Here is a 27,311-nt window from a genome sequence, read left to right on the forward strand (position 1 = left end):
TGCTACTTTTCCTTACGTTATGGCAATAAAGTGTGCTGAAGAGTAGTCTATTATTTTAGCTAAGGTCAGCCGAAGGATGACGACGAAAAATAATCTGAAATTAACGGAGGTTACTTTTATGGATTTTTCTACCATTTATTAATACTGTTGTCCCTAAATCTTTTCTACAGTTTTTTCAACAAAAAATTTTGAAAAAATATTGCCTAAGCTTTTGTTGATGCGCAAAAAAACTTTGTCACCCGGTTTGTATGTTTTTGTATTAGAGTTCGAATTTAATCTGCTGAGAGTTTTTCCTTGGGAATGTCTAAGTTTTGCTTTTAAATTTTTGATTTGTTTCGTGGAGTGTTGATAAAGTATATTGATTGGTTTCTCATTTATAACAGAATGAATGGAATTATTGTATTTGTATGTGGCTAATAGTATTAAATCAGTAGTTTCAATGATATTTTGTTGCTCTTTGGTACAGCGAGCGATTTCAAGTAGTGTCGCGTGAAATTTCTCAACTTGACCGTTGCTTTCGCTGTGAAGTGTTGGAATAAAAAATTGGTCTATTTCAAAGTGGTCTCTTAGGAATGTTTTAATAGAATTAGCATTAAATGCCCTTTCGTTATCTGAAGCTATGGTTTTAGTATTTTTAAATATGGATAAAATTTGGATAAGTGCTTCTTTAATATCTAGTGTGGACCTTGATGCTATAGGTTTAACAATAGCAAATTTCGAAAGTTTATCAATACATGTTAGAAAATGTTGTTTGTTTGTAATTAAAATATCTATATGCAGGATTTCTCCTGGAAAGTTCGGAATGGGTGTTTTTCCAATTTCCGGTTTCGGGGGTTTGCGTTGGTATTTATTTTCCATACAGAATTGCAATTGTCAATTAAAGATTTTAACAATTTCCTCATATTAGGAAAGTAATATTCACTTTCGATCTGCTTGAGGTTTTCCTGCATAGACCTATGCACTCTATTGTGCTCTGTAGTCATCACCTCTATCTGATCGTCTTTATTTATTAAATTTGTTACAAATTTGTCGGTGTGGATAAATTTAACACCAGGAAAATTAATCGAAATTACATTTTGAATTTGGGCTAAGGTTGTCAAGTCGCAGTGTATCGCATTTGTGACATCGGGGTTTATACAAAATTTGAGACATTTTAAGAGATCTTTCAAGGTTTTAAAATAAATAGTGTGTCTACTGTTTTTTTGTGGAGATTGAGAGAGAATTAGTTGAGGCTTGAATTGGTTTACTGGGTATATAATTGTTTTTATTATGTTTGTGCTCGATAATTCACTATGCATTGTTCCGCTATCGTTATTATTTGTTAGATTATTAATGAACTGTCTAGAGAGAGCATCAGCTACTTTGTTTTCTTTACCAGGTTTGCAATGAAATGTGGTCAAAAATTCTTCAATGAATATGTAAATTTGAATGTCATTAATTCCATATAAGTAATGCCGCAAGAATTTTAATGCCCACACAATGGCAAGAAGTTCTCGCTCATTTGTGGCGTAATTCTCTTCAGATTCCGTGAGAGCTCGTGATATCATGGTAACGCGTTTTCCACATTGTGACAAGACTGCACCGATGGCTACTGAGGACGCGTCTGTGGTAAGTTCGAATGGTTTTTTATAATCGGGATAGGGTAGAAGTACGTCTTCTGAAGCAAACATTTTTTTAATACGATTAAAGGCGGTTAGGAAATCCGTGTCTAATTTAATTTTAACTTTTTTTTACTGGTTTGTCCCTACAAGTCTATTTTTTCCTCTAAGATACTTAGTTAAAGGCTTTAAAATGTGGGCATAATCTTTAATGAATCTTCGATAATAGCCGGATAATCCTAGGAAGGATTGTAAGCATCTCAAAGTTTTTGAAGTTTCGTAATTAATAATGTCTTTCACTTTATCCGGGCAGGTTTTTATTCCATTTTGTGAAAAAATTTAGATTTTTCTGTTGAAACACGCATACCTGCATCATATAACGTTTTTAAAATTTTTTCAACATCTTCTGAATGGGTTTTTTGTCTGGTGAAAAGATTATAATATAATCGATATAAACATGACAGGGTTTGCCGATATAATTGCTCAAAACGTCATCTATGGCTCTTTGGAATATGCTAGGAGCATTTTTCAAGCCAAATGGCAATCTGCAGAACTCATATTTGCCGTTATTTATATTAAATGCTGCTCTTTGTTTGTCTTTTTCGGATAAAATAATCTGGTGGAAACCAGGTTTTAAATCTAAGGTAGTAAAGAATTTAGATTTTCCTAAATTAGCTAAAATGACCGAAGTGTCCGGTATAGGGTACCGGTCAGGTATGGTTTTTGCGTTAATTTTTCTGAAGTCAATTATCATACGTGATTTGGGTTTTCCGTTTTCATCAACGCCTTTTTTATTAACAATATGAATGGGTGAATTATAGGGAGAGTTAGATTCTCTAATGATATTGTTTTTCAGTAGTGTTGCTATTTCTTTGTTGACGAAGTTGGTTGCAGAGATTGGATAAGGGTATTCTTTGGTGTAAATTGCTTCATTAGTTGAAGTTCTGATTGTTGCCTTTACTTGAGTAACCTTAATTTACTTGAGTAATACGGTAAGCTTTCATTGGCTTCCGCGAAAACATTTATATTTCTTTTTATGAGATTGTCAAATTCATTTTTCATAATTGCTGGGACTGTCTCATTATCTATTGTTACTAAGTTAGCTTGTTCAGATGAAACGTGTTGTAGTTTTTCTTGGCCTGTATTATCGAATAATATATCTTTTTGAAAGTCAATTAAAGCGTTAATTTTTTTAAGAAGACCATATCCGATTACGTCTTAGTTCACTTTCCAAAACATGTAATGGGCGTTTATCTGAGTACGTTTGGTCTAGTCTATTGAGAATTGCGTTAAAGTTTAGTACTGTATTAAAGGCTGCAAGGGTTGCATTAGCAGAATCTGTTATTTTATTACGCAGAATTCCTGTCGCATGTAATTTCTGAGCTCAATTTGCTATGCAATATCACACCCAGGTTTCTCAGCCTGGGGTGTGATATTGCATAGCAAATTGAGCAGCTGCTCTCCATGCTGGATACGCTGTTCTGTCGCCTTGAAATTCTGGGAGGGATTCAACAAGATCTAAACTGGTGTGTGTTTCTTTAACTCCAGGTTGAATAGAGACTGGTTGAAATGTTTCCACAGGAGTAGGCTGCAGATTATGAAACATTGAAGTCAAATTGTCAATTTGGACTGAGAATTCATTTTTAGTCCGTTCTATAACGGCAGTAATTAGTTCTTGAACTTGGTCTTTTGTTATATTCGTTTTGGTAATGATAATGGCAAGATTAGGAAAATTGTGTTAGTATTTAGTATTTATTTTATGTTAGTTTTTTTTTTCAATATAATAATTTTTAATTTAATATTGGGGTTAATATTTTAATATTTGTTCAGTTTTATAAACTTTTAATATTTATTTTAAAAAATTTTAACTTTGAATTTTTTACTAATTTATTAAGAAATTTCAATAACTTGATAAATACCCCAATTTTTTAAGGGTTTTAATTTAAATAAACTTTAAGTTAATTTTACAATTTACTGTAACCCACTATTTTAGAGGGTTTTGTATTCAAAAGTAAAATTAAATATTTTATTTTCGAGAAAAAGATAACGATAATTTCACAAATTACTCTAACTCACTATTTTCACTATTTTGGAGGGTTTTAGAAACAAAAAAATATATTTTACTATAACTGTATCTTTTTAAGACGATTTTAAAATTCAAATGTGAAATTAATAACCGAAACCGAAATTTGAAAATATATTAAACTATCTTGACTTACAACAGTTTCATGTGGGATCTTTCGGGCCACAGCGTTGAAACAATACAAAGCATATGTTGTTATTGGCCAACCAAATAAAGCAGCGATATGTTCTTATTGTATCCTTTGGGCCTTCACGTTGGGCGCGAGTTAATAGTTCCTGTAAGTTCTTATTCAAAATTGCACTGTGTCTAAGGCAGCCTTACTTTAGAAATAATAATGGCTTGGTTCACAGTGTTTGAATAAAAAAGAACGTTTAAGGTTTAATGTTATCTTTATTCTGACTTTTCTTTAATAACAACAAGCTTTTTATCATAAAAATATTGCATATTAAGTAATTTGAAATATTGTGTGCGTTTAACATAAAAAATCAATTTTAATAACAAATTTATAGTATGCTAAATTGAATAGCAAAAATATTGCAACCTAATCAAATTTGGAAAATAAAATATTATTGAATACTATAGGTGCATGTGTTAACTTATATATAGCTATTTCTCAGGTGTCAAAAATTTCGGGTACTTCTAGAAGGGCTAGAGGCATTAGACAAAAGGCATTAGATAGGGTTTTGCCTCTAGGGTCCCAGAAAAATCTGACATTTGAACTTTTTAGCTCTATTTTAAAATTTTCTGAAAAAATTTTTTGTATAACAAAAGCACGTTTTTCTTTTATACTTCTTATAATTAGAAACACAATTAGATTATTATTAGAAACACAAACCGAGAAATAAATAATATTTGAAAATATAATGATCTCACATATTTTTGGTTCGGAAAATCGAAATAATTTTAACGTAAATGTCAGCTTTTGTCAAAGACATCAGTAGTATAATAGTACTTCTCCTATTGATTTCTTATATAAAAATAACGTGAGTGAATGAAAGGCTATTTCCCGGTAGCACTTCTACGAACAATCCAATATACAAAAAAAAAAGCTCGAGCTATTAAAAACAAAAACGATAAAATAAAAAGTAAAAATTATCAGCAATGCATTTAGTGAGAATTAAAAAAAAGAGAGAAACTGCGAAAAAAACAACAAAATAAATTACAATGCAAGTTTGCATGCATTGAAATGTCGATCAGAAAGCATAATAAGAGAGATATCGCGAAAATAAAAACATCAATACAAATTCAAATAAAATAGCAATATGAATAGCAATGGAATGTCAGCAAAGTTTCGATGCTGATAATGTATAATTTTTAAAAAAACAAAAATATGCATCGCAATGTAATATGCACAAAACCACGTTGTTGTTGATGAACAAGCTGAAACAAGAAAGCTTTTGTAACAAAAATCAAATTGTAAAAAAAGAATCACAAAATGAACAGAAAAAAAACCTGAATAAAAAATGTAGTATTTAAAAGTAAGTTAGATTAGTTATGATTTTTTTAAATTAAACTGAAAGTGTACCTATATTAAGAAAACGTAAATTATGAAAATATTTAAAGCAAAAACTTCTTTTCAATGTAATTCTTGCATTAAGATATAAGAGATATTTTTTTTTTATTTTGCAGGCGGTAAGAGGTAGTCGATAACGTTAGCCTTTAACGTTTATAAAAAAAAGATGATAATATCTGCATGCATTATGTTTGTTTTAAAATTTAATACAAGATTATGAAAATCAAAAACTTTGAAAATTGTTTGAACTAAAATACCGTACCTATATAAGAAGTTAATTTTATGACACAAGTTCTTTTTTATATAAAGCATTGAAACCTAAAAGTTGATTTTTTAATATGAGTAATATTAATTTCAAAATACATAATATATATTATGATAAAAATAAAGAAAATCTTTATGGTTCAATTAATAAACTTCACAAAGCTTTAAAAAATGAAAAAATATCTCAGAAAAAAATTCAAGCTTGGTTAAGAAGTCAGCCAACATATACCTTGCATTATCCAGTAAAAACAAAGTTTCCTAGAAATCATTACCTAGTGCAAAAAATTGATCAGTTGTGGGAAATAGATTTATGTGATTTAAAAATGTTTAAAAAGTATAATGATGGTTACACGTTTTTGTTAACAGTAATTGATGTGTTTTCCAAGTTTGCTTGGGTAGTGCCTTTAAAACGGAAAACAGGAACTGAAGTTACAAAAGCTTTTAGTAAAATTATATCAGGAAGTCAAAGAAAACCAGAAACGGTTCAATCAGATGAGGGTAGAGAATTTAAAAATATAAACTTTAAAAGTTTTTTAAAACATAATAATATTAATCAAAGATTTCCAACAATTGCATCAACAAATAAAGCTGCAGTAATTGAAAGATTCAATCGAACGCTAAAAGAAAAGATGTTCAAGTTCTTCACGGAAAGTTCAAGTAAAAGATACATTGATATTTTACCACAACTGGTTAAAAGTTACAATGTTTCTGTACACAGTACTACAAAATTTCGTCCTGCAGAAGTTCAACCAAAACACACTACAGAAATTTATAACAATTTTAAAAAACGTTTTAAAAAAGACCCTAAACTATTCGTTGATATTTTCGTTGGAGATTTGGTGCGCGTACGTAGAAAAAAAGCAACTTTTGAGCACGGATATACAGAAAAATGGACAAAGGAAATTTTTATAGTAGATAAAGTTATAAATAGAGAGCCTTATCCATTATTTGTATTGCACGATTTGAAGGGTAAAGAAATAAACGGAAGATTTTATTATCAAGAGTTGCAAAAAGTTTATGTTTAAATGATGATTCAGTTCCATCATCCGTTTACAATGATAATTGCTGGGCCATCTGGCTCAGGAAAAACAACATTTATTTGCAATTTAATCAATCAAATGAAGAGTTTAATTCAGCCTGAAATAGAACATATTATGTGGTGTAATCCAAAAAATAACGCATTGCCAAAAAACTTAAATTTCACGCAAATTGAGTATTTTAATGAAATTCCTGAAAATTTAAATAACGATAACAATATCCCAACATTACTTATTTTGGATGATTTAATGATTGATGCCTACACTATGAAAGTTTGTGAACTTTTTACTAAAGGTTCTCATCATCGCAACTTATCAATTATGCTGGTATCGCAAAATGTTTTTCATCAGGGAAAATTCTGTAGAGATATATCGTTAAATGCAAAATACTTGGTGTTATTTAAAAATCCACGAGATAAATCGCAAATTTTACCTTTGGCACGGCAAATAGTACCAGAAAACATCAAAGAATTTCAAAAAGTATATAATGAGACAACATCAGAGCCACATAGCTATATTATCTTAGACCTGACGCAAGGTATAAACGATTTATTTCGATTCAGAACTGATATTTTTGATAATAAAACAAAAAGTTGTGTGTGTTTTTGCGCACTAGATCAGTTAAAAAATAAAACGTTATGTGAGAAATATGAAACGTTTGATAGCAAACCAGCATATACTGCATACACTAAAAAAGTCTAAAACAAAACTTCGAAATATTTTAATAAGAAATTGTGAATCTGAGGTGATTAAAACTTTGTGTGAAATTTCATTGAACATTCTTAATGGAAATACTAAACTTTCCAAAAATAAATTATCACGAATAAGAAAATATGAAAATCAACTTCGATATTTAGCTTGCCCAAAAAAATCTATAAACGCTAAGCGTAAACTTATCATACAAAAAGGGGGTTTCTTACCAATGTTAATCGGTACAGTTTTGTCGGGCTTACTGGGAAAACTTGTTTCGAAATATACAAAATGAACAACACATTACAACGCATGATTGTTATTCAACCAGACTTATACAATAAGCTAAAAGAAAATATCATAAACCATAATGAGCTCTCGGATATTGATAGAAATACAAAAGCAATTTTATTTAACAAAAAATTAAATGATAATCAAAAATGGTATTTATATCGTCAAAACTTGATGAAATTTAGTATGAAAAAACGAAAAGGTATGCAAAGAAAACCTGCTGAATCGATTAACAAGCAATATAGTATGTTAGAATCTAAAAGTACACAAACACGTCCAAAGCCCGAGCGAAAAAGCACAAGTGTTCAAACAGATCTAGTTGAAAAGAAAAATGTTGATGTACAGGCTAATTTATCTCCTCAAGAGGAATTTTTCGAATATGATCCTATTGAATATTGGAGTATAGTACCTTCAGATGAGGAAAAGGATGATGTTTTTGACGATGATATAAAAGACGAATCGCTATTACGAGACAGAGCACTATCAGTAGCTTCAGAGGGAGCACGACTAAAACCAAGGAAATCTATAAATGTAGCAAACGTGCGAATGTTTGAAACAGATTCAGGCGACATTATAAGTGTTCCTATTGATAGTCCAAAAAAACCTTTAAAACGAGTACTTCGATCATCCACAAGAGAAGGTGATAAACAATTACAACTAAATTTTCCTGTTCGAAAAAGAACAAAAGCAAAGTCTGCCTCTAGTGTATCTACGCAACAATGGACACGCTTCAAATAGAACCTAATGGGGAAGATTTTTATATAACGTTGTTGAGTGACGCATCAATTAAATATTATCCCGAAAATACTTTATCAAAATTTACAAATAAATTACCAAAACATTTGAATTTAGAGAAAAATAAGTGGAAAGTAGGAATTTGTGAACTTTTTATGAACAATTTTATTCCAAACATATTTGGAGAAGTTTACGCAAAGGCTGCTGTGATATTTATTGGAACAACGGAAAAAAACTCCATCGGTATTGGAAAAACCTATATTCCTTATAATGAAAACGAATTGCGATGCGATTGGAAAACGCTTTTATTACCCACACTGTTTCAAAATATTTCACCAAATCCGGGATACACAAGAAAAGAAGTGGAACAACAATTAATATGGGAAATCTATAATTTCATTTCAAATGATGCTAATTATGTTTTGGATAACAAATTTAAGATAGATACTACACATACAGAATACATAAAATTATGCATTGAAAGGCCTTCGGCTGAAATACGAATACTTGTTGGCACTGGGTATACAGTAAAATTTTTATTGAAAACATGTCTTCAACAACTTGCTGTACAAAAAGAACTTAAAAAATATAAATCAAAATTTATTGAAGCATATCAAAATATAACAAATATGTTAGTAACCTCTCCAGAAACTAAAACTGATATGGTGTTTGTTTATACGGATATAATAGAACCGCAATATATTGGTGATACAATGGCAAGATGTATGAGAACTATTAATACAACAAATCCATTTATAGATTTCGTAACACAATTTGACCAAGTTCAGTATTGTAATATTCAAAAAGACAGTTTTGAAAGCATTTCAATTTTGCTATGTGACAAATACGGATATAATTTAAATTTTTCTAGAAGCAACATGCCCACCAAAATTGTATTACACTTCAAAAGATATAAATAAGTCAACAAGCTCATGTTATTTATTCTTATATGATGAACCGTTCATATTACAAGTATTATTTAGTACAAAGTGGTAGGGGTACTGACGACATTGGACCTTTAGTTCACTCAAGTGTGCAATATCAAAGAGGACGAGGACTTGGAAGTTTCTTTGGAGGATTGTTTAAATATTTAAAACCAGTTATATCATCCGGTTTGAATTTAGTGAAAAAAGAATCTTTAGACACCGGCATTAATGCATTATCTGATATTATTTCCGGAGCAAATCCAAAAGAAGTATTGCAAGATAGAGGGAAAGAAGCATTAAAAAATATAAGACGTCGAGCTGTAAACAAACTAAATGAAATGTATGGCAGCAGTATAAGAAGAAGAAGAGCTATAAAAAGAACTCACTCAACTACATTAACTCATTCAAATCAAAAGAAACGCAAAGCTAAGAGTAAACAAAGGAAAAAAATTCAAAAACGAGAAAAACGAGATATATTTAATTAAAATATAAAATGAACGAATGTATGAAATCAGAACTAGATTTATTTACAAGTCCACCAATACAAGCAAGCATTCTAAAATCTGAAGAGGTTTCATACAATCCTATTGCTTCTCTGGATAGTCCCTCAACAATAGAATTCGTTTCATTAGGTCATGGTGATACATACAGGGATTTGTCTTCAACATATCTAAAACTGAAAGTTCAAATTTTAAAAAAAGATGGAACACCGTGGCATGATGATAAGGTTGCAGATGGAAAAATCCTTCAACAACCCAGTGTAGTGAATAATCTATTACATTCTATAATTAAGCAGTGCAATGTACAACTCAATCGTAAAAATATCACTCCGTCAGATGGAAATTACCATTATAGAGCTTATATTGAATCATTGTTAAATTATGGAACTGATGCTGCAACAACTCATTTGGAATGCGCTGGATGGATTTTAGATAAACCGAATATAGCTAGATCTGACAATAATGGTTCAAAGGAACGTCAAAAACTATATCATAACAGTAATATTGTTGAACTCATGGGAAAACTCCATGTCGATATGTTTAATCAACCTACGCTTCTAATAAACCATGTTGATATTCGAATTCTATTCACATTAGAAAAACCAGATTTTTTCTTATTTGCATACGACTCGGATGAATCGCAACTAAAAATTGTAGAAGCCAATTTATTTATGAGACATGTAACTATAAATCCTAGCGTATTATTAGCCCATAATGCAGTTTTGGAAAAAGCAAATGCTAAATATCATTATAAAAGAGTAGAAGTCAAAAATTTCACAATTCCAAGCAACAGCTCATCGATTTCACTAGACAATGTTTTCATTGGTCAATTACCAAACACAATTATCTTTTGCATGACCGAAAATTCGGGGTATTCCGGGAAACGATCAAAAAATCCATACAATTTTAAGCATTTTGATATTTCACAATTCATGCTTTATGTTAATGGTGTTCAAGTACCAAATGCAGCAATAGAAACAAGTTTTTCTGACGATAATAACTGCAGCACAAGAGCTTACCATACATTATTCTCTGGAACAGGAATTTATCATAACGACAGAGGTCATCAAATAACGAAATCTATGTTTACAAATGGTTTCTTTTTATTGGCTTTTGATTTAACCCCAGATGCATCAGGTAATGAAGTATGTCAAGGTTTACTTAATCAAGGAACTGTACGAATTGAGGCAAGTTTATCGAAATCAACTTCATCAACACTTACAGCTCTAGTTTATGGGGAATTTGATGCGAACGTACAAATAGATAAAAATCGGAACGTGTATGCAAATCTATAAAAAGCTCAACATTTACTTATTATGAAACAATCAAGTATTATACTCTCCATAGCAAACATGTCTAAACAAGCTTATGCACTCATTGATTTAACATTTTGTTCCGATGATAAAGATTTTGTCTTTGTTAAAAATGTTACGCTACTAGGAATAAAAGAAAATTGTAAAGTATTCGCTAAAGAAATACAATACAAATTTCCCACAAAAGCCCTTAAACCAAGTGCTACTGAAGGCTATAAATTTGGAAACATATATAATAACCAAGCAGATAAGGAACTTGCCGCATTAATGGAAAAATTTGATATTATTTTAACGAATGGCCGTATTAACAAGGATTTTCTAAAACACTATTTAAAAGGAAACACAAAAATTTATGATTTTACTTCTTTTGGAGAAGACAACTAAATAACTCTTATGGATTCTCTTCAAATTAAAAATGTATTGTCATGCAATCAGCAAACAAAAAAGTTTTTTAAAGGAGTTTTTCCTCTTGATAAGCTTCCTAAACATGTTCAAAAACCCGCAATTATAGTAGTAAATACAGATGTTCATACTAAGCCAGGTAAACATTGGGTATGTATCTTTATACCCACAAATGGTTTTGTCGAGTATTTTGATTCGTATGGTCAAGCACCTTCCTATAAAGAACTACAACATTTTCTAAGAAGAATTTCAAAGAATTCATATACTGTCTGAAATTACAAAAGATTACAAGGCGACTTTTCAGAAGTTTGTGGACAATATTGCTGCGTATATTTGTGGTACAGATGTAAAGGTCATAGCATGTCAACGTTTTTAGATATATTCAATAGCAACAATCTCAACTTTAATGACAAAACGGTTGTGAAATTGTTTTCAAAAATTTTCGGACGTCAAAGGCAAACAAAGAACTATTTACAAATATGCCAGAAACCGATTTCACAACAGCACTAAAGTTTTACGTCAAGAGTATAAATACAAAGCTCTGTGCTTGGAAATAATTATTCAGTTTTAGCGCTTCTGATTCTACAATGCCGTTAAAAAAAAAAACATCTCCATCAAAAATGTCAACAAAAAAAGAAAAGAAAATATTACCGGAAAAAGAAAATTTGTTACTTTCTTACATATATTTTCTAAACACGAAACAAACATGTAAGATAGTTATTGGATTCGACTGCGACACTTTCCAGTCAAAAATAATATTTCATCGAAATGGCAAAAGATCTGTCCATGTCCTCTATGATGATTGGCACTCATTTTACAAAAAAGCCAAAATGTTGGAATCTGCTCGGATCACTAACGAAAATCAGCAACAAAGTGAACCTTTTTGCAACATTTTGGAATTCAATCAACAAGATAAAATTACTTTTGATATTCGACAAGAAGAGTATTGGAAATTGAACGAAATGTTGGATTTCATACAAGCTGTAATGTCATACAATAACAATGCTAGTGATACTATTGCAGAATACATTCATAAATACTTTACAAAATGTAAAGAAAAAGGAGTTATTAAACTATCACATTAAGATTTTTACATACCAATGCAGTTTTCATCTTATCAATGTAGATATAGCAGACTATTCTATGAGGTGCCAATCTTTATGGCAGAACAAATATTTTGTTACTTATATAATTTGGATTTATGTAATGATTCCATAACATGTAATATTAATATAATACCAAAATAAAAAAACATTTTTTTTAAATCAAATTACATTTGTTTTTATTAAATACACAACGCTTTTTATGAGTGTCAGATTTCAAATGAATTACACAGAATGATTCATAATTTTTTAATTTATCTAAAGGTGGTACTTAATCATCCAAATTAATAACCTGGGGTAGCAAATATTTTTCCAAAAACGTTTTCTTTTGAACTCCTTTTACATAAACTTTATCGTAAGACGAAAAACTTCCCATGATTGTAGAAATTTCACTGTAATTAATATTACCATCAATCCAATTCAAACCGTTGACATGTCTTAGGTTGTATGCGTTTTGCCCCATTGCTGCTGAATCTAGTTTTTCCTGACGATACGGAGGTTTAAAGTGGTATAATTTTGAGATAATTGAGTTGGTATCAATCGTTGCCATTTCTTTTAGGTAAAGTTCATTATTACTTCCGACTATAAATTGTAGATCTGCTATTATTACATTTTGTGCCATGTTTCTTCGGTACATGTAAAAATAAAAGTGAAGTTTTATTATTTTAAACTCACGAATTTATATACAAAATTTTTATGTGTACCTACCTTTTTTTTAACTGTTTAAGAAACCATAAGGAATTGTTTCAAAATTATCACGGCAAGCACGTTTCGTAAATGTAAAGCCAAATGTTTTCTTTTCATCTTCTGAAGTAACGTGAAAATGTTTCTTACGCTTAATTTTGTTTGGTGTTACGAAATACAAATTATTGCTTCCAAAAGGATCGGTAACTATTTGTTTCATGTGCTCAAAATTTAGTGATGTTCCATTTTTATTACTTGTTATTCCTTTACATTTAACAACTTCTCCGTATTTGTCAGTATCCGGGTTATAATAACGATATGAATAACTTTTGGGTCCTGTTGATACAAATTCTGTGCCGTAAACATTCTTTCCATATGATGTAAATTCATTAGTTAAATCTCCAATTAAAGTACCTGTAACAATAAAAAAATTGTTAGTAATCGCGCAAAAATGTATTTGTAGACATTTGACAACCTGTCTTTAAGTCATACTCATTATCATATGCTGAACAAAAATCATAGAATCCGTATCGCAATACAAAAGATTTTTTCCAATTTTGGTTATTTCATTATGCAATAAGCATCGAGCATGCGCTGTCGTAAAAGCTCCAACTATTAAACATTGATTTTTGAGAACGGGATTCAATTCAGGATAATTGTATTTCCAGTTGATCCACACCTGGTGCTCGCTGGCAGTAAATATGTCCGATACTGATATACCGCTTGAATGTATTAAATTATGAAATTGTGTGATGGTTTGTACAACAGTTGTTGAATGACGGTCATTTCGTTGTATTAGTTTTCCCCAAAATGAATTTAATTTTAGTTTCGCCAGATTTCGTAGTGAAGGATTGAGAGCAATTTTTGATTTATCTAACATCACACCTTCATTTTCAAAAAAATTCTTTATGTATGCGTCTTGTTCAGATTTAGTTTGTATACCAGTTGGATAACCAGAACCCTCAGTCTTGTATTTTATAAAATAATTCATGTAGTCAGTAAAAAGTCCACCTGTTTTAGATATTGAATCATAAGTTTCGCAATCATAATGCCAAATTTCATGTATTTCTATTATTGTGTACCCGTATTTCACACTTAATTTTAATTCCATATCCGTCCATGTGCCAAAAAACATTCTTTCTTTATCGTTGTGAGTACATTTATACAACACATTTTCCATTTCCGCGCAAGAGCGACATAAAACCATCAACATTTTGTTGTTAGCGCGGATTGGTAAGATTGGCAGCCATAAGTTTTGCGGTGGTAGAACCGCACATTTAATTAAACCGTCTATTTTACTGATATCATTTTCAAATTGTAAACATTCTTGAGAATTATAAATTTTAGGATGTCCTATTGGATATTTACTATTTTTGTTTACATATGGGTAGAGGGAAGTGAAGTCATAGTAGCAAATTTTTTCATTTGCTTGGATTTTATAGTATAATTTAAATACTTCGGTGCGAACTCCAAAAATAGCACCTCGAGCATCAATTGAGTTGAGTAAAATCAAAGAAGTATTTTTTAAATCAATTTTTATTTTTGGATTGATTTCTAAAAATTGTTTAAATTTACATTCCCATTCACAGCACACATTATATCCACTTTGTTTTAAAACTGCTATTTTGCACATAGCATTTTCAAACCTAGCCTGCATTTTATATCCATGGACAACTAAATTTCTATCGAAGAAACAGTCTTCGCATCCATGGTAAAAACATCCTAAAAATTCATAAACCGTATTTGTGTTTGGATTAAAGCCGTCTACTGTAAAGTTGCAATCTGGTAAATCATATTCATATTTAATTTTACCACAGCTAGCTTAATTTTTGAATTCAAGCCACATTAGGCCAATTAAAGATTGATTTTTTTTTTTACTATAATTGTTAATGGGAGTTACACCTAAGGTGTTTTCTTTTAGAAAATGTTTTTGGTATGCAGTCAAACAAGCTTGTGCTAAAGTAAAGGTTTCAAAGAAAGGGTTAATATTCAATAATTGAAGGGAATCATTCATAAATTTTAAGCATCCCTGACGTAATACATTTACATCTTGGATGCAATATTTTATTAACTCTTCTCTGTTATTGTAAACATAATTTGATTTCTTCAAGTTGTTGTACCATAAATAAAATTTTTCTAGCTCATGTGAGTTAAAATTATTCAAAGCAAACATTTCAGTGCTTGGAATTTCTCCAACATAATTATAGTTTGCTTTCGTGTTAAATAAATAAGGATAATAACCTTTAACCTCATTTTTATCAAGACCAAAAGCTGAAGTAAATTTGGACAAAGGTATTGGTAAAAAATTAAGGGAATCTATAAAAATAATATTGTGATTAAAAGTTACTTTCAAAATTTTATTTCCTCCCATAATTAGTACCACTGTCTTATTTCTTTGTAAAAGTTCACTTACAATAAATTGCCCATCATAACTTTTGAAATTATGTGCTATACAACAAATTTTTCTTGATTGATCTGTAGTAATTTTTAAGAGAAAATTTACAAATTTTGTTATGCATGTTTCTTTAGCACAATTTTCAAAAATGTATGTCCGTTTTTTACATTTCATACATTCAAAATTACTTTCATTTTCCTTCCAACATAAATTGCAAACTAAGTGTGCAGCACATAAATTAGGTTCATGTAAAAATGCGGTTTTTTTTTTGTTTCTTGTGTACATTCTAAATCGAAAAAAACTATAAAGAAATGTTTAGGAGGATTTTTTTTATATTTTTGTATGTAACACAAGTGATCTTTTTCAACAAATTTTCCACATGTTGAACAATATTTTTCATCGCAGATATTTTTTCGTTTTTGCAAATCAAAATATTTAAAACATTTCTGACAAATTTGTATTTGCGAACATACAGAAAAGTTTTTATAGGAATTTAATTTTTTGTAGTTTGCAAAACATATTTGACCTCTAAAACGACGGTTGCAATCCATACACTTTATAAAATTGTCATTTACAAAATCGCAAGGAGGATTTCTTAAGCAATATTTACATTCTAGTGGACAAATGTGGCTGTTGTCATACAATGTGAAACAAAATTTACATTCGTATTGTTTGCTAAAAAATTTACAAACATTTTTTATAGTTATAAAATGCTTCATATTTTCTAAATAAAACAAATTTATTCTTTTGAGGTTAGTATTGCGAAAAATAATTTTTTCGTTGAAATCTTTTTTATTTTTGTATAAAAATATATTATAATTTTTTAAATATTTCTGAAATTTAAAAATATCCCCAATGTCGCACTCATTTTTTTCATTAATATCTACTTTGGCTTTATTACATAACATTTTTACTTTACAGTTTAGTATTTTCGAATTTTTTCTTAAATATTTTTTTTTGATTGTATCACTAACTTGATCAGCGAGAATCTTACCAACCCATATAGATCGCGGTAAACATGTATTATCATTAGTTTTCCCTTTATCAACAATACTTCTTCCTTTTTTTTCTAAATTTCAGTATCTGATAAAAATGATATTTTAACACGCCCCTTTCCTGATGGTACTTGCACAATTGTAGCGAATATTTCTAATAAATCAGTAATCATGTAATTGGTATTTGATTGGGAAACCGATGAAAACAAATCTAAAATGGAATTGGAATCTAAAGTTTCAATTTTTCTAAAACTCAAACCGATGGGTTTTGTATTTTCCATGCTTGGAATAGCTATTTTGAGTCCAATTAAATCCTGTTTGTCACGACCTTGTGTTACAATCATAATTAATTTTTTGAAACACTTATTCAAGTGGTCAAACAAAGATTCCTTTTCATCGTCAAAGTCCTTAAATTTAAAAGTTATTTCCTTAGTTATTACACCAAATTTTTTATTGAACTTTTCTATGTGGTGTATAACGTTTACCAAATTTGAACTTTCTCCTTTTTTTATATTTTCGTTTTCCAAATTATTTTGAGGAATGTTTTCCGCTTCCGAAATTGAATCAATGTTTTCCCCGACCTCTTCTTCCAAATGGTTGGACGCAGGCTGCTCAGCATTTCTTTTCCTTAGAATAAAATTGTTTGTGAAATCGGTCACAAACTCGGAAAATTTAATAAAAAATGTTTCTATTAAATTTATCTAAAATAAAAAAATTTAATTAATACAGAAAATGTAAGTTTTTTAAAATTAATTTATTTACCGGATCCATTTTTTTAATTTGTCTGTTTTGTAATTTATTTTTTTCTAAAAAAAAGTAAAATTTTAAACTAAGATATTTCAAAATTTGGTTTTTACTATTATATTTAAGAATTTGGTAATTTCAGGGAAAAGTGGAAAAAAAAAATTTCACATCAATCTTATGTGCACTAAACATTATTTTATTTTTTGAAGTACTAGGTATATTGTAACAAAATACTATTATACTTTATTTTTAATAAAGATTTTTAATATTAATAAACAATTCAATATATTTTTACAAAAATCACCTTTTGTGTACTGGAAATCCTTTTTTTCTGCGTGAAAATTAAATATAAATTTTTATTTTTATTTTCTTTTTTTATTCCTTCTTTTTTTAACTTTATTTTTTTTATTTTTCTTATTTTTTTCTGTTTTTGTACTTTTTTTATATTTTGTTTTCTTTTTTTACTTCGGTTTATTCATTTTTATCACTTATTTTTAGTTCGGAAAAAGCTTTCCATTCTTCTTCCGTAAAATCTTTAAAGTAATTTTTTCTTTCCTCATCCGTGTGAGGAAGCTGTTTTATATCATGATTGTTTCTTTTAAAACATTCATCTAACTCTTTCCAGGCTTGCAAAAGTATTTTTTTTGCTCTGGAGTTAGTTCATCAAACATTTTTTTTAAAAAAAAAGCACAAATAATTTGTCTCACAAATTTTATTTCTTTAAAACTTCAGTAATAATTTGAAATAAAATAATAATTTAAAAATTACTGAACACTTTTTTAACAAGACCGTTCAAGCAACTTTTTTAAAAAGAAAAAGTAACGTTTAATCAACTTTTTAAATTAGAATACCGTTCAGCCAGACTCAGCTGAACTTTAAACTTAGGTTGTCTTTTGTAGTATTCTACCAAAATTAGTTGACTTCGTAAAATCAAAATAATACTGATATTTAAAAGACAAAAATCCTACTGCTTTTATACCAAACATTTTTCTTAACTTAATTGGGGTATATTAATTCCATTTAAGAAAAAATTATTTTTTTAAGGAGGGAAATCACAAATGTAAATTAAACAAATCGATTAGAATACACATAATTTATAACATTTAAAATTTTTTATTCGTATTACAAAAACACACCATAAATTTTAATGTTGCATAAAATAATTAACCATTTCCAGTTTTTTTGCATCTTGAAGCACCTTTGTAGTATAAAAAGACATCTGTTCTAAGGAATAAGCATAAAACACTTTTAACACTTAAGAGCGTTCGATAAAAAAAAAATTTAATTCCGATTTTTCTGAAATGGTAAGTTATTCTAATCCAAAAAATTTTATTTGTATTTTTAATACATTATAGAAAAATCTAACTTTTATTTTCTTTTCAAAACTAGAATTTCAACGAATTGTTAAAAGAAGCGTCAAATGTGTCATCATACAAGCCTTTGATGAAAAGCGAGGACTTGGAACTTCACAAGGTTTACAGTATAACAAAAGCCGTTGTTATTAAAACTAAATATGGGAAGAAAGTTCTACTCGAAACAGACACCCACCAACATTTTTTACCGAGCAGATACTCTGCATTTATTACTGTCAAGAAAATAACGGATTACACCATATCTCCTAAGTTAAAAATGGTCATGACGGGGCGAGACGATACGGAATTTCAAACACCAATTTTGAAATTCTTTGAAGAGGAATAGAAAGCTGATTTTAATTTTGTAATATTTTAAGGTAAAATCTAAAAAAGAATAAAATACATTTTTTTTAACCTTAAAATTAAATAATAATCACTAATTCATATTTTAATGCAATAAAAAACTTAAAAAATGAAAAATTTGTCTTTTTTTTATAAAATTTACAGCAATATTTTCAGGTTCATTATTTTTGTATTAAAAAAACAAACATAATGCATTCAGATATTATCATCTTTTTTTTGTAAACGTTAAAGGCTAACGTTATCGACTACCTCTTACTGCCTGCAAAATAAAAAAAAAATATCTCTTATATCTTAATGCAAGAATTACATTGAAAAGAAGTTTTTGCTTTAAATATTTTCATAATTTACGTTTTCTTAATATAGGTACACTTTCAGTTTAATTTAAAAAAATCATAACTAATCTAACTTACTTTTAAATACTACATTTTTTATTCAGGTTTTTTTTCTGTTCATTTTGTGATTCTTTTTTTACAATTTGATTTTTGTTACAAAAGCTTTCTTGTTTCAGCTTGTTCATCAACAACAACGTGGCTTTGTGCATATTACATTGCGATGCATATTTTTGTTTTTTTTAAAATTATACATTATCAGCATCGAAACTTTGCTGACATTCCATTGCTATTCATATTGCTATTTTATTTGAATTTGTATTGATATTTTTATTTTCGCGATATCTCTGTTATTATGCTTTCTGATCGACATTTCAATGCATGCAAACTTGCATTGTAACTTATTTTGTTGTTTTTTTCGCAGTTTCTCTCTTTTTTTTAATTCTCACTAAATGCATTGCTGATAATTTTTATTTTTTATTTTATCGTTTTTGTTTTTAATAGCTCGAGCTTTTTTTTTTGTATATTGGATTGTTCGTAGAAGTGCTACCGGGAAATAGCCTTTCATTCACTCACGTTATTTTTATATATGAAATCAATAGGAGAAGTACTATTATACTACTGACATCATATGTTTTGTGGCATCTGAATTATAATGCTGCATTTGTTGTTGTTTTCAATATTATGTTTCGTCACCAAGCTTTAAAAAAGTGTACATACAGAATATAATATATGTATGTACGTATGTGGTTAGAATTTTATTTTTAGCACTTCTCCAAAAAATTTTTGAAAAAAAGTGCTTATTAGTTTCACTCTGTCCGTCCGTCCGTCCGTCCGTCCGTCCGTCTGTCCGTCCGTCCGTCCGTCCGTCGGTCCGTCCGTCCGTCCGTCTGTCCGTCCGTCCGTCGGTCCGTCCGTCCGTCCGTCCGTCTGTCCGTGTGTCTGTTTACAAAACTTCTACATTCTTAAAGATAGAAAGCCGAAATTTAATACGTATATAGATCTTTACTAGAAACTTATTTCCGTGGAACAAAATTTTTACCTATCTCCCCCCCTTTAGAAGTTATACCCCCCCAAAACACTAAAAATGGCCTATTTTAACTATTTGTTGCAATGAAACCATAAGCATTTTTGAAATTTTGCAAACGCAGAAAGACAGTGGCTTGCTTCCCCTAGCGCGGTATACTACAGTTAAACTTTAGAAAAACAAAATGGCCGTTCAAATTTACCGTTATCTTAAGTCGTTTTTTTCCAAATTTTTGATGTCATTTTTCTTCAAGACCCCAGCCTGAAGAACTTTGAAATTTTAGGAGCTTTTAGACATTAACAAAGAATTCATTTCGTTAGAAGAAAATTTTTTTCCATCTCCACCCCCTCTCAAGTTATCGCCTCTTGAAATTCGTAAAATTTGAATTTTTGACACCTTATATTTCCGAAACCGCAAGCTTTTCCAAATTTTTATAAACGCAAAAAGCTAACGGTAAATTCCATGAAATTAAAAAATATAATTATTTTTCTTAACTCACACAATTAACCCTTAAAATCGAGCATTATGTTAACCCCTTTTTATATTAATTTTTGCTTTATTTCAAAGACTGCATAAATCGTTCATCCTAAATATATGCAATCCTAGAAATAGTATCGTTTATGAATGAAAATAATTTTAATAGTGTGGTAGATATACATAGAGTGTTTTTAAAAGCAGGATTTTAACTTGTTGAAGGGAAAAGTGCTACAATACAAACCATTGGTTTGACCCAACTTTATTATTGGTCCAAGCGAAAAATTGTAAAGTGCTAACTTTTAATACATTCATATGAACATACATGTGGGATCACTGTACAAGTTAATTCAGAAAGTGCAGTTACTATTTCGTATATTATGTTCTCTTTCTATTTAATCTAATAATTTTCATACTTTTCTAAATTTGCCTTTGATTAAATTGTGTTAGTTACGAATTCAGCGTGGTCAAGTAAAGTAAAGTAAACTAACTTTTTTTTAGAATTTCGAAACTTAATGCACTTTATTTAATTAATTACTGAGTAGTCATTTTGAAAGTCAATAATTCTTTTTAAATAATAATTTGGCTTATTATCTTATATCTCTTGATAATCAGAATACTTTGTAAATAAAATGTTATAAAAACACATTTAATTATGTATATTTTATTTAAACATTTACAAAATGGTGTCAGAAGTAATACAAAGCTAGAAAAACAGTTAAGAACGTTTTTATAATAATTTTACATGTGCTTAGTTATGAACGATTAGAATATATTTTTTTATAAGATAAAACTGTTTATCTATAATGTGAATTTCTAAAGAGTCAAAAAAAAAAATAAATTTCGCTACTTTAAATTTTATGTACATGTAAATTGGTTTTTATAATTCTATACATATTTTATGGAACCTTTGTAGAGGTTAACAATTAACCAGTTACAACATATTTTACAGGATAGAAATATGTCAACAAAATATAACTTGAAAACAGATTTGATTTCCCGGCTTTATCAAGAGGGTTTGAATCCACACGAAATTAGCAGCATAATTAATTCGTTTTAGTCAAAAAATGTAAGCGACGTCACCGTTTCAGAAAAGACAAAAGAGGATAAGGAAGGTAGATTGTAGATTGTAGATTCCAAGGGAACTGAGTGGGACGGGAGTAACCCCCCAAGCCACCGCAGCCATATTGACTTATTGTGGCCCCCCACGCTCCCGCCTATATTATCCCCGTCCAGTTGCCCCAGATCGCCTCCGCGCCAGCCCATCGGTAATTTCGTTGCCCGCATGGCCACTATGGCCCGGCACCCAAATGAGCGTGACTCTGTTCTCCGATGTCAATTCCATAAGTGCAACAAGGCAGTCCCAGACCAGCTTGGATGTAACCTGAGCTGAACGAAGCGCCAGCAGTGCAGCCCTGCTGTCCGAGAACACATAGATGGTAAGGTTTCTATACCCCCTTTCTAAATTGATTCTCAGACAGATCTCCATTGCATGTATTTCGGCCTGGAACACTGTGCAATACGGGTCAAGGGTTGCATATACAAACGTGTCCGGGCGGACACCGTATACACCCGAACCCACACCCGACTCCGTTTTGGACCCGTCCGCATACTACACGCTCAAACCCGACTCAAGTGCCGGGCCACCCCGATCCCACGTCCATCGATCGGGAAACAGAACCCTGTACCTGTGGTCGAAGTTGTACCGCGGCAGACAGGTATCCGACATGGTTATTCTTAGAATCGGATCGCTCTCAATGAAGCCTCTGTGAGTTCTATGGGCCAACTTTAGCCCTGCCCTGTCCTCGCCAGAGAGAAGTCGGTAACCCGATCATCACCTCCAATGCAGCGCTAGGAGCCGTCCGCATTGCCCCGGTAACTCCCAAGGCAGGCCAGCCTCTGTAGCTTTTCCAGCTTGGCCCGCACACCCGTCTGCTGAGCCTTACGGCACCATACAATCGACGCATAGGTGTCGATGGGCCTAGCAAGGGCCGTATATAGCCACAGTGCTATTCTGGGACTAATTCCCCAGATTCCCCCGGTGAAGCTCCTACACGTCCACAAGGCCGCCATAGCCCTCTCGATAACTCTATCTATATGGGTATTCCAGGAGAGACGATCATCCAAAGTTACCCCCAGATATTTCACCTCCCTCGAGTAACTAATACGTTCACCAAACAGAATTGGGCTCGTTAATCTGTCCCTGCTTCTGCGTCTGGTGAAGGCGACCAAAGTGCTCTTGCTTGGATTTATATTTAACTCAACGCCTTTGCACCACCTTTCCACAACACGTAAATTTTGCTGTATAAGGTCAGATATAGTGCTCTCACATTTTCCCCGTATGAGGAAGGCCACATCGTCGGCGTATCCCCAGACACGTGCTCTGGAGCCCCTGAGAGCAGCGATTAGATCATCCACTACAATGGACCACAGAAGGGGCGAAAGAACCCCGCCCTGCGGACACCCTTTTGCAGCGGAGATGAAAAGTATATTGTCAGCTATGGTGGATTTAATAATCCTATCCTCTAGCATCCGATTAACCCATCTGCTAGTCGTCGCATCAGTCCCTCGTTTGTGCAACGACTCACTGATGACATGATATGGGGTGTTGTCAAAAGCTCCCTCTATATCAAGGAAGCAGACAACTGCCACCTCCCGCACTTCCAGTGAGTTTTCAAGGACCCCCACCAGAATCTGCAGAGCGAGTACAGTAGACCCTCCCGACTGATAGGCGTACTGATATTCATGCAGGGGATCGCTTCCCAGTGCATCGTCCCGTATAAATCTATAAATCACTTTTTCCATTGCTTTCAATAGAAAAGAAGTAATGCTAATTGGATAGAAAGACCTTGGCTGGTTGCTTGGTCGCTTACCCGCCTTCGGAATACAGTTCACTTTAGCCACCCTCCATGCCTGAGGGATGTAACCCCACACTGGCACGAAACCCCTCTGCAAAAATGCAGGATATATCCCATCATCACCTGGAAATTTGAAGGGCCTGAAAGAGAAAACAGCCCATCTAATCCTGCCCATCGTGAAAACCAGACGGGATCGTTGCCAGTCATCCCTCCTGGGCCAGGATGTTCTCGGTTCAATGACCGCATTTGAGTGATTCCGAAAAATCTCCGAGTCAGGAAAGTGCGTTGACGCCATAAGCTCCAATGTCTGCTCTCCGTTCTCAGTCCTGGAGCCATCAGGTCGTTCCATTAGGCCCAACACGCTTGCATACTTTTTGGAAAGCACCCTGTGAAGACGCGCATTTCTGGAGAGTTCATCAATGCCCTTGCAGAACGCCCTCCACGAAATTCTCTTCGCTTTCCTAATTTCTTTATTGTATTTCGTGAGTGAGTCTTTATACTTTTCCCACGAACCCGCCGTCTTGGCCTTAATGAATAGCTTTCTGGTCTTTAGTCTAAGCCTTGAACGCTCTTCAATTCACCACGGGCACTTCCTATTGCTCCGCCTCGGCTTAGCGCGGCAGCTCCCATGTTAGGCACTAGTAATAGCCGTCGTCAGAGCCTCGCTGGCCAGTTCGATATCCATCAATGTTCTGAAAGAAGCAGGAACGGATCCCATCCCATCCATGAGGAGTGTTTCGAATTGACTCCAATATGTGGATTGGGGTACCCGATACATTTCTTTTGCCAGGCCCCCGGAGACCATGATATCAAACCTAATCTGCCTATGATCGGACATGGATGTCTCATTTGAGACATGCCATCCACCAACCCTACTGTCGATAAACTCAGTGCAAAGGGTGATGTCAACGATCTCTTCCTTAATTGTATTTATAAATGTCGGCCTATTGCCCTCATTCGTAACCATAAATTTATTGCTATATATAAATTCAAGTAGGAACTCACCTCTTTTGTTTATATTACTGCTTCCCCAGACGGTGTGGTGGGCATTGGCATCAGTTAATATTATAAGTTGGAAGCTCCTCCTTCCACAAAAGTCCACTAGATCCTTCAGTTGCTCGTCCGAGTGGGCTCCCGTCTCCCGGGAGGTAGGATGAGCAAACAATGAACTCTGTCCAGGCCCCGGACGACTTCACTTTCACCAACGCAGCCACCTGATCCTTAGAACAGTAATCTGGAATGGGAAAATACGTTAGCCTTTTACTAAACAAAATGCAAGCCGCAGGCCTGCCCCCAATTGTATTATCATACAATAGCTCACCTGTTAGATCCTTAACCTGATCCATCACTATGTAACCTGATCCATCACTGTAGATTTATTTGGATGCACCTCACAGCCACATCATTTCCTCCGGCTCTTGTCTATGGGCTTTGGCCCTTTAGACAAAGGCTTTACATGAGCCTTGCTTCCCATTGCCGCCTTTTTATGCATCTTGATGGGCGCCTGCCCTGCCACAGCCTCTTTTGCCGTCCTAGGTGCCACAATAGCCCCTCCAACAGCAAATACCGGAGCAGTATCGGTGTTCCCAATGGGCTGGGGCCCTTTTAGTTCCCCCGGGAAGCTTGTATCGGGCGCGTGCCCGATGGTCCTTCCGTTTCCGCCGTTTTCGGAGTGACTTCAGACTTTCCAATGAGTTATGGCTCTTTTGGTTGGCCTGAAGTGCTCGTCGTTGTCGCGGTGGGCGTTGGTTTTTTATTTTGTCCTGCCCTGCCGCCAGCAATTTGAGAGCATTTTCTTTCTACTCCGCTTTCCGTAGATCTTCCAATCTGGAATCATCCACGGAAAAGGTGATGGAGCAGCCCCCGTCCTTTTCCTTATCGATCCTCAGCACCCTCCAGGAACTCATCTTGAGGCTGGGATTTTGCTTCCGTATCCTACTTAGAAATTTGTCCCTGGAGAGACTGACGGTTGTCTCGTCCTTTGACACGTTGGTGACGCAGACATATTGTTTGGGCATGTCGTCGCCATCCAGTACCACGACGTTGCAACCGTCATAAGGCTTTATCTTCCTGCAGACACTGGTTATCCAAAGTAGTCATGATGGCTACTTTGATTTTCCCCATCTGAACTTCGGATAGCCTTTCCTCTGGATGCAGTTTGTGAGTGATGGTCACCTTGACCTGTGCTACTGCATCCCGATAAGTATTTCGGAAGTCATTTTCGGGTTTTGTTGAGGAATGTTGCCAGGGACCTTTCCCTCAACTTTGCCCTTCATAGACCTCCTTTTAGAGGGCCCTGCATCAGGGGTGTTGCTTTCTGACCTTTCCCCCTTCTGGGGATGGGCCGCCACAAGGCCCGATCCACAGGCCCTCAGCTTTTCTAGCCTTTCCTTCTCATATCTACGAGCTTCCTCTGGGGACATGCCATCCCTGATATAAGCCGCGGTACGCCGCTTGGATGCACCAGAGAAATATTGTTTTTTCCCCTGATGTCCAATCTTTTCAGGTCCTCCTCAGTTTGTTGGATAATAGGTCCTAGAGGATCCTGATTATCAGTCTCCATCGGAGGCGCCGCTTTTTCCTCTACTGGCGTGAGAAGGAGTTCCTCCTCTGCGTCAGTCGAGAGAAGCTCTAGTTCCGCAGACCTTTGAGCACTAACTGTGTTTGTATTAATGTTGTCCTTAATATTGTTGTTGTTGTTGTAGTTGTGACTGTTGTTATTGTTGTTGTTATTGTTGTTGTTGTTGCTGTTGTTGTTGTTGTTGTTGCAGTTGTTGTATTTGTCACAGTTGTTGTTCTTGTGATTGCTGTTATTGTTGTTATTGTTTATGTTCTCCATTTTTGTTCCCACGAATAGCGCGGGAAAGTATAGTCACCCAAGGCAGAGCCCGACATACCATGGGAAGGCTCGTTTAAACTGGAGGGCGCCTGGTATCCAGAGCCCGCATACTAACGACTAAGCTCCCCCTTAGCCACGCAGTCATCGCCATATGCTGTTCCACATTGACTTGGGACGCCTGTCGTCAGCTGACGTATAGACATAGGGCTGAAACTCACAAAGCAAGAAGCTCGCCGCGAGACATGACCACGACACGAACGTAACTTTGATCGCTTCAATCACCTCTTTATCCTCCGCCATTATCGGGGCCCACCACTAGGAGGTGACAGTGCGGTTTTGGGTCCCGATAAGGAAGTTACCAAAGCAAGTAAAGTTTTTCACAATAAAGAAGAAAGTAAGGAAAGTGATAACGAAAGTAAAGCAACGAAAAGCATAAGAATAGTGAAATCGAGAAAAGTACACATAAAATAGGTATGGCCGAACAGAATCAATTTACCTTCAGAGACGTTGAAGATGCCCTTAAAAAATTTTCGGGAGAGTCAGGAAAGAGTTTTGCTAAATGGATTCAAAAATTTGAAGATATTTTGCAAATGTGTAAATGGAATGATATCTAAAAATATCTTTATATCCGTAAATTATTGCAAGGTGCTGCAAAATTAGCTATTGAAGCAAATTCTAACACTTTTTCTTATAAAACAGTAAAAGATATATTAGCAAATGAATTCGCAAAACCTGCTTCTTGCATAGAAATTCACAGAACACTCGAGAAAAGGAAAAAGCAAGCTTCTGAAACTTT

The 27,311-nt window shown here is 33.0% G+C and overlaps 1 protein-coding gene across 1 annotated transcript; it reads right to left on the bottom strand.

Moving 5' to 3' along the window:
* Nucleotides 1-13,170: 13,170 nt before the first annotated feature.
* Nucleotides 13,171-26,815, bottom strand: LOC129616653 (uncharacterized). Its single transcript, XM_055532287.1, has 8 exons — nt 26,798-26,815; nt 17,015-17,191; nt 16,644-16,936; nt 16,529-16,590; nt 15,018-15,410; nt 14,715-14,960; nt 13,632-14,567; nt 13,171-13,553 (listed from the first exon to the last, which is right to left on the bottom strand). The coding sequence occupies exons 1-8, from the start codon at nt 26,813-26,815 to the stop codon at nt 13,171-13,173; spliced, it is 2,508 nt and encodes an 835-aa protein (XP_055388262.1).
* Nucleotides 26,816-27,311: the final 496 nt, after the last annotated feature.

The sequence above is a fragment of the Condylostylus longicornis genome, unplaced genomic scaffold (assembly GCF_029603195.1).
Source record: "Condylostylus longicornis isolate FDR11 unplaced genomic scaffold, ASM2960319v2 ptg000265l, whole genome shotgun sequence".
NCBI classification, from domain to species: Eukaryota; Metazoa; Arthropoda; class Insecta; order Diptera; family Dolichopodidae; genus Condylostylus; species Condylostylus longicornis.